The sequence below is a fragment of the Morus notabilis genome, unplaced genomic scaffold, assembly GCF_000414095.1.
Source record: "Morus notabilis unplaced genomic scaffold, ASM41409v2 Scaffold1009, whole genome shotgun sequence".
Taxonomy (NCBI): Eukaryota; Viridiplantae; Streptophyta; class Magnoliopsida; order Rosales; family Moraceae; genus Morus; species Morus notabilis.
Genome location: NW_010357868.1, coordinates 688,635 through 696,759, shown reverse-complemented (window position 1 = coordinate 696,759; position 8,125 = coordinate 688,635). Strand labels below are relative to the sequence as shown.

At 36.2% G+C, this 8,125-nt stretch overlaps 1 protein-coding gene and 1 non-coding gene across 3 annotated transcripts; both read right to left on the bottom strand.

Annotated features, from left to right (window-relative positions):
- Positions 1 to 846: 846 nt before the first annotated feature.
- On the bottom strand, positions 847 to 918 carry TRNAQ-UUG. Its single transcript has one exon. It is a non-coding gene; the product is annotated as a tRNA-Gln (tRNA).
- A 1,173-nt stretch (positions 919 to 2,091) lies between these two features.
- Positions 2,092 to 7,668, bottom strand: LOC21404706 (putative DEAD-box ATP-dependent RNA helicase 29). Of its 2 annotated transcripts, none has more exons than XM_024176952.1 (11): positions 7,155 to 7,668; positions 5,072 to 6,233; positions 4,918 to 4,975; positions 4,529 to 4,633; positions 4,269 to 4,314; positions 3,941 to 4,014; positions 3,699 to 3,751; positions 3,469 to 3,550; positions 3,327 to 3,383; positions 2,866 to 2,992; positions 2,092 to 2,628 (listed from the first exon to the last, which is right to left on the bottom strand). In XM_024176952.1, exons 1-11 carry the CDS (start codon positions 7,522 to 7,524, stop codon positions 2,411 to 2,413), a joined length of 2,352 nt encoding a protein of 783 aa, XP_024032720.1. In that variant the 5' UTR covers positions 7,525 to 7,668; the 3' UTR covers positions 2,092 to 2,410. The 2 variants fall into 2 exon arrangements, with proteins under 2 accessions (XP_024032720.1, XP_024032725.1); XM_024176957.1 differs by having other exon boundaries at positions 3,941 to 4,011.
- Positions 7,669 to 8,125: the final 457 nt, after the last annotated feature.

The following is an 8,125-nucleotide window of genomic DNA, read 5'->3' as shown; positions in this document are numbered from 1 at the left end:
GGAAGAGCCAATTTGATTTGGTGAAATCGGAAAAGATGATTACGTTCGGAGAAGAATATGAAGATTGGAGAAGAAGAATAAAAAGTGGAAGAAGTAGAAGAATAAGCTTGGGCCTTTTCACTATAACTGGGCTTCGGCCTTTGTTTTTGATCTGAGGCTTGGGCCTCTATTTACTTCTTCTTCATCTTCTTCTTCACACGGCTTGCTAAAGTATGGTTTATAAGTTGATATATTTTGATGTTTAAGATTTAAATTTTTTACTAAAAAAAATATTATAGTGAATTAAGAATTATAATCCTAAATTAAATCAGAATTCTTAAAATAAACCGAGCTACTACTGAGTTGCCGGTCCTTTGAGTGGAGAGCGGAGAAGGGAGATGCTACAGATCGTTGGAGGAGGGTTTGTCTAAAGTTTTCCAGGTGCGGGAATTTTGTTCTTGTTCTTGTTTTTTTTTTTTCAAATAAATAGTTTCAAAAGTTCTTTTTGTTAATCTTTATATCCCGGAGCTTTATGACTTTTTAATCGCACATGCACTGAGAACAAACATAAATTTCCTAAAAAAGAACAAAATAATCTTCAGTGCTGACTGTTTATATGGCTATTAGTAATTGGGATATTAGATCTTTGATAAGCTATATTTGTCCAAGCTTATTTTTCAATCACAATGTATAGTATTTTACTTTCCAAAAAAAATAAGGAGATATTTGATTCATGGATTAAAATCATGAGATTAGAATTATTTTCAATTTACATGTATTTTTTGTGAAAAAAAGTACGAATCTCCCAACCAAACAACCCCGTAAACAAAAGAATTTCTATGTGAAAAACAAATGAAAGGAGGCAAGAGGTCCTACCGGGAGTCGAACCCAGGTCGCTGGATTCAAAGTCCAGAGTGCTAACCACTACACCATAGAACCCTTTTTGTGTCAACTATTGATAAAATATATAATATTATATAAAAAAGCAGCAGTTATGACAAAAATGATTTTTTGCTTCTTTTTTGTTTGTTTGTTTGTTTTTGTTGTTGCCTGAGAACGGTGTAAATGAATTATTTGTCTTTCTATTTTTCTTTGGAATGAGTTGATTTTATTTGCAAACTTTTTCCACCCAACCAAAACTCCTACGAGACAAACGACAAGGAACAAACAGATTAATTGATGTTGGGCGACATTTCCGCAATTGTGCAATAAATTCAAAGGCTCGTCGGAGTCCAAGTTCTCTCAAGCCCAAGCTCTCCCGAGTCCAAGCGCTCCCGTGCCCAAGCTCTCCCGAGCCCAAGCTCTCCCGAGCCCAAGCTTGCCAGAGCTCAAGCTCTCCTGAGCCCAAGTTCACTGGAGCCGAAAGTTCAAAAGTCGTGTGATGTTATCAAGTGAAGTAACTGACGCTAATTGAATACATTGAATGGTTGAAAGTTAATTCTCATTGATTATTTATCAATTTTTACTCACAAAAAGGTGAAGAGCCTTATTGCAATTAAGAGAGACTAAACTCTCGAATTAATGGGAGAATTAAACTCACTCAATCCTAATGTACTATAAATTTCCTCAATTTGAGAGGAAAAGAAGGACACTCATTTTTTTGAATACAATTGCCTTGTGATTGTCTTCATTTTATTATTTCCTTCACAAGTTATTTGTGTTCTTCTAATTTTCTTAGATAATTTGCTTATTCAATTTAAATTATTTATCTAGAGATGTTAGATAAGTATTGGACGAAATTTTGCTCCAACAATTAATGTTTATCAAGAGGTCGCAGATCGTAGTGCTTTGACATTTGCAAGGAAAAAGCCAGCGTCCTTTTTCCCCCCTGGCTTAAAGTGTAATCAACTATACTTAAAACGGGCAGGTACAGTTAAACAGAATAAAACCAAGTTTTTCAGCTGGTTGTTTGTGAGACGTCAAAACATGATTTATGATTCTGATTTTTAAAATTTAAATTTTTTATAAGAAAAAAATACTGTAAAAAATCAAAAATCATAGTTCAAAATCAAGAACGAACCCTTAAACAAACATCCCATTGATAATTGCAAATCTTTCTGCCTTGGAACCCCATGCTTGATAATTTCCATGCACCTATCCATTTTCAAGTTGAAATATGCAAAATTAAAAACTGTAATGTAGTTTAGCATAGGGTGAGCACACTTGTTTGACCATCTGGACAAACACAAAATTGGCCATATATCATACAATGGCTCTACGAGTCTGTATATTAATTTTGTATATTTGCCAATAACTTGGAAGGTAGAAGAAAAATAAATGAAAGAAAATTGCTCGTTTATGCCGGTCTATCCACGCAAAATGACAATCCTCAGTCGACCCTATCAGAATTTTCCATGTGCCGCTATAAAATTAATTTGCTGCAAGAACTTACAACATAGAAAACTACCAAACATGTGACAACCCTGTACTACTACTTTCTCGGCTTCCCTCTTTTCCCATTTTTACCAAATTTTTTACCCTTTGAAGATTTGTTGTTCTTCATATGAGCAAGCTTGTTTGCCTTTTTCTGCCTCTCCTTCCGAACTTGCTCAATGTCTTTGATTTCAGAGCGCACATGAGCATTAGGCACAAAATGCTGCTTCCTGCCCCCCTTAAAGTTTCTCTTATTACCTTCAAAACGACGATCCGCTGCAAATATTAGCATGATAAGTTAAATTACGATAATGTATAATCTATATCCGGTCCAGGCTTTTGACACTACGAATGGGAATGGAAAAATTAGAAATCTAAAACAATGCTAGACCTTCACTTACAAATTATACTTAACCGAGGTAAACCAACCCATTTGATAATAAAAGTTCCCTATCGAGTGTACGCTTTCAGTTAAGTATATCAGGGAAAATGAGCCTACAAACAGAAAATTACCCATTGGTCCGTCAGCATTCCCTTCACCACTTCCTTTAAGTGATATTTTATTGTGTGAACGTTCTTTCCACTTCTTGTATATCCCCGTTTTGTTCGCTTTTACTTTTGCACCGCTCTCCGTCTTGACCTAAACAATTAGAAAGGAGGATTCACAGTCAGGAAATTTCAAGATATAAGCCACACTAAGACCTTTTGCAACTTCGAATTGAGAAAATTTAATCTATTTGACACATGTCAAACAACCGTCCAATAGAATCTGTGGAAACAAAAAGTTGCACTACTTCTTGCATGCCAGACCATAAAATTCAATTATGAAGGATAATCTGAACTCGGAAGAACAAAAATAGTTCAAAGAGAAACTCAACATGAGTTGACAGATGTGCTTCTCCTGAAACCAGTAAATGTCTAAATAACACCTTAATCGACTTATTAAGGTTAAAGCATAGAACATGAAGAATTACCTTTCCACTGGCAGTAACGCGTTCGCCATTGTTTAATTTGACGTACTTTTTACCTCTCTGCCACCAAACAGTTCCATCAGGTTAAAGGCAAAGTTCAGAGAGTACGATAATAAGAAAATGAAAAAGTAAATGTTCAAAATACCTTGTCCCAGTGATATACAGATTTCTGTCTCTGCATTCCCGCGGTGTCATCAGCAACTAAATCTAAGACAGCAGACTCCAATCTAAAAGATAAGGAAGTTAGTTCACTCCAAACCATATACCAAATAAGAATGGAAGAATTTTATTTTAGTAAAAGATAATAAAAGGAAAAGAAAAGAAAAAAAACATGCAACAGAGTAAGACAATCAAAAAGTGCACATCAAACATTACCTATTTGAACCAAAATCCTGGTTAGACCTTACAGAGAGTCCTGCTTCGGTATGCTGGAGAATAATAAAGGACACGAATGAAACAGTCAGGCGGGCATTTGATTTCGAGAACAAGTGGAGAGGAAATTTAATTAAAAAGAGAATACTACTTTTTTACATAACATACAATTGGGATTTAAAATGAAAGCAAATTAAAAAAAAATATCGGAACAAAGATTAGCAATATGGAACTTAATAACCTACCTGATTTGTTGGAACTGAACTTATATAGTACTCCTCGTCCTTGAAGCTTCTTGCCTTCCGTTTAGAGCCAACTTCTAACATCAAGGAAAAAATTTTCGAAAATCAATATTGCAGTAAAAGAAAACACTTATAAGTCAATGAGACTTCAAGTCCTCAAGACGTATGGGGAAGAAGAAAAACACAATTTTGCTTTCACGCTCTTCTGCAATTACTTAAGAGGGTAATTTCTTAATTCATGGAAAAGTAATAAATACGACTTGCTAGAAAGAAGTAAACAGGAAAGACATATCAGAGAAAGAAAGATATGTCATAGGGACAAGGGAAAAACCTTTTTTATCCTTTGCTTTTGAAGGAATTATTTCACTTTTGACTTCCTGCAAATACAAAATATTCAGATAGCTCAAAAAATAAATTCCGTAGGGGCCACCATATAGCAATCAAAATCACACGTCAAACTCAAATTAGCTAATAATTATCCTCATTCATCATGAGGTTCTCCAATAGAAAAGGCTACGCTTGGAAGAAAAGAAAAGAAAAGAAAAACAAACAAACAAAAATACTTCAAAACCATAGCATCGCTAGATCCACCTTTTCCACATTATTGTTCGAACGCTGCTGATGGACCAAATTAATTATCTGCTCATGAACAGCTCTTTTTTTCTTCATCACGTCAACCCAATCACCAGAAGGACCCTGCAGGAAAGCCATAAGTAACAATAAGTGAGGAAGACATGCATATTCACAGGGAAGCTTTCAAAAACTGTGCTCGGGGACTTGAGGTTAAGCAATATGAATGAGGAAGAACAACTTAAAAGCACAAAGCCAGATCTGAGAGTGAAGCTAGCTTTAGGATATAGATACTTCAAAGCACAAGAAAAACTGGTGTCTGAAAAGTGACGCTAAGATTCAAGACAATGAACTCTCAACTTGAAATGACTACAAACAATAATCGTAAAGCAGGGAAGTGGAAAAGTAACCTTTAAATGCTTAGATTTAGCAGCTTCACCTTCAGCTTCAAGTATGGTCATCTTTGGTCTAGCACATATTAGATCAGATTAAAACATGAATATCCAAATCTCAGAAAGAGAGAAAACAGGAAATTGAAGAGTGACAAAATGCTATACTCCTAACCTAAATTTCTTCAACCGCTCAGAAAAGGCCAATGCCATTAATTCTCCGCCAGCAAGAAGGTTTTTAAAAAATGGATGCAACCCTTCACGGGGTAATTCCTTTGATCTTCTAATGGATTCCTTTGAAGGTAATGGTTTTGTCTTTGAATATAAACGAAATGCATTCGTACAGGTTTTGGTCAAAGCAGTCAGCTCTGCAGAAGAATCAATGACTTCCCTGACTCTATCTGAAACAAGATCAATTACCGTCTGTGGAAAACGGCCATAAACAGTTTCTCCATTAGCATCCGCTTGATCAATCTTGGACAGAACACCATCCATGTCCTCCAAAACCTCCTCTTCAGTTGGTGCCGCTCTAATTGGTTTTGAGAGAAATAGGTGAAGATCCAAAACGTAAGCCATATCCTCAGAGGTCAAAAAAGAAAACGCAGTACCCTTCCGACCAGCCCTAGCAGCTCGTCCCACGCGATGCACAAACATTTTAGGTTTTGGTGGAAAGTCCCAGTTTATGACATTATCAAGCAACGGAATATCAATACCCCTGGCTGCAACATCTGTGACAATTAGAAACATAGTTTTCCTGGCCCTAAACCTTGATATATTGATCTTGCGCGCTTCTTGATCCATTTCTCCATAACAAACAGAAGGCTCAATACCCTCTTCTCTGAACAAAATATTAAGAAACTCCACATGATGTTTTGTCGATACAAATATTAATGTCTGCTCATCTGAACTAATTTGCTCTCTCACCAAATAAAGCAAAGCTGCGTGTTTTTCTTCTTGCCGTAAGGTGAAAAAAGAAAGCTTCAAGTCAGGGCTAATCTTGGTTTCCAAATCAAGCCGCACAAGCTGAGGGTCTCGTAAACCAGCCTTCGCAAACTCAGCAAGGGCACTCGGTAATGTGGCGCTGAAAAGCAAGGTTTGACGATTCTCACTCAGCTGTGTGAGAATCTTATGCAACTGCTCGGCAAAACCCATGCCGAAAAGACAATCAGCTTCGTCAAAAACAACATATTCCACGGTGCGCAACGACATGTCTTCTACCTCAGACAAATGGTGCATGAGCCTACCAGGAGTTGCAATTATAATATCAGGATTTTGGGCTAACTCTTCAAACTGACTTTCCATGCTATCACCTCCAACTAGTAAGCTTATACGAAGATCTGTAGTAATAAACAAAAACATCAAACTATTCTTTTTCATTTAAATGATTCATTATTTTGTTCCACTAAATATATCATCTGGAAATTCATTTCTGTCTAATAAACAAATCCAAAGTTCTACTTATCAAACAACGGACAAAGAAAGTCATCTCAAAATTTTCCACGTAACAGACAATAGAAAAATCATTTTTCACTTCTTATTTCTCTTTTCTTTTTCTTTTTTTTTTTTCTCTATCCCTTCCTCCACTTTCTTCGTAACCAAACAAAAGGCAGAGTTGAATCAAACCGAACCCAATGATAATCCTAGAAATCAAATGAATTAACCAAATTAACCAAAAAAAAAAAAAATCTTTGATAAAGAAATCCTTAATTCTAGTAATCTAAAAGTTCATTTTAAGTGATTCATTATTTTGTTCCACTAAATATATCATCTGGAAATTCATTTCTGTCTAATAAACAAATCCAAAGTTCTACTTATCAAACAACGGACAAAGAAAGTCATCTCAAAATATTCCACGTAACAGACAATAGAAAAATCATTTTTCACTTCTTATTTCTCTGTTCTTTTTTTTTTTCCTCTATCCCTTCCTCCACTTTCTTCGTAACCAAACAAAAGGCAGAGTTGAATCAAACCGAACCCAATGATAATCCTAGAAATCAAATGAATTAACCAAATTAACCAAAAAAAAAAAAAAAAAAAAACTTTGATAAAGAAATCCTTAATTCTAGTAATCTAAAAGTTCATTAAGCAAAACAACATATCTAAACCTTATATGAACCAACAAAATTCTCCCTTTTCTCTATCCTTTTCCACCACCTTCTTAGCAACCAAACAAAAGGTACAAAAAACGAATCAAACCGAAACATACCAATGACTAACCAAACGAAAAAAAAAAAAAGAGAAAGAATGAAATAAAATACCAGTGAAGCGACCGAGGTCCTTGGCGAATTTGAGAGTCTGAAGAGCCAAATCCCTGGTAGGAGAGAGAATGAGAGCCCTAACGCCGCTCTGAGGAACATGCTCCTTAAGGCGCTCGATCATGGGAACGAGAAAGGCAGCCGTCTTGCCGGAGCCGGTGCGGGCCATTGCGACGACGTCGTTTCCGGCGATGATGAGAGGCATGGTCTTGCGCTGAATCGGAGTGGGAACTTTGTAGCCCTTGCGCTTGATTCCTCGGAAGACATTGGGGCTCAAACCTAGCGACTCGAACCCTCCCGACTTGGCTTTCTTCTTCTGCTTCTCCCTCCGCTTAAGCTCCGCTTTCGAGCTCACCTGGAGATTTTTCACCATTGGAGAGCTCCCTTTCGAGCTCAATCTTTTCTGTTATTTGATGCACAGAAAACTGTATAGCTTAAAGCTTTGAATTTTGATTGAATCTAACACTCAGTTTGCTTAAACCCTAATTTTTGTTGGGGGTTTGGCTCGGCCTTTGCGTTTGGGTGGCCAAATCAAATGAAGGCCGCATCATTCGTGGTTTCTTTTTGAAGATAACGATATGTCGTTTCTATGTAAAAGTTTGATTGCGTTTATTATAGAACGACATGCGTTTTTCTCATGCTAGAGGAACTACTCAATTTTCCGTTTTTCTTATATGATAAAATGTCGTTCTCATTTATTTTTTGCTTGAAGTGCATGTCGTTTTTATGTTAAACTTTCCGTTTTCTCGTACAACTAACTATATGTCGTTTTCTGTCTCTTGTTTTTCTTGAAATATTTGACGCGTTGATGTTTAAAGAGAAATTTGACGTAATTTACTACAAAAGGCCGTGTTTCTGATAATTTATGCCTTTCTACTTTCTACTCCCACGTTCCAATTCGCTATCGTTTATGTTAAATGATATGTATAATTTACAATGAGTTCTAGCAATTGTATGATAGAATTTCTACTGCT

Coding starts and splice junctions, on each gene's coding strand:
- LOC21404706 (XM_024176952.1), bottom strand. CDS start 7,524: ATGGTGAAAAATCTCCAGGTGAGCTCGAAAGCGGAGCTTAAGCGGAGG. Junction 4,976..5,071: donor GAGCGGTTGAAGAAATTTAG/GTTAGGAGTATA, acceptor AATATGTGCTAG/ACCAAAGATGACCATACTTG. Junction 3,384..3,468: donor CTGTATATCACTGGGACAAG/GTATTTTGAACA, acceptor GTTTGGTGGCAG/AGAGGTAAAAAGTACGTCAA.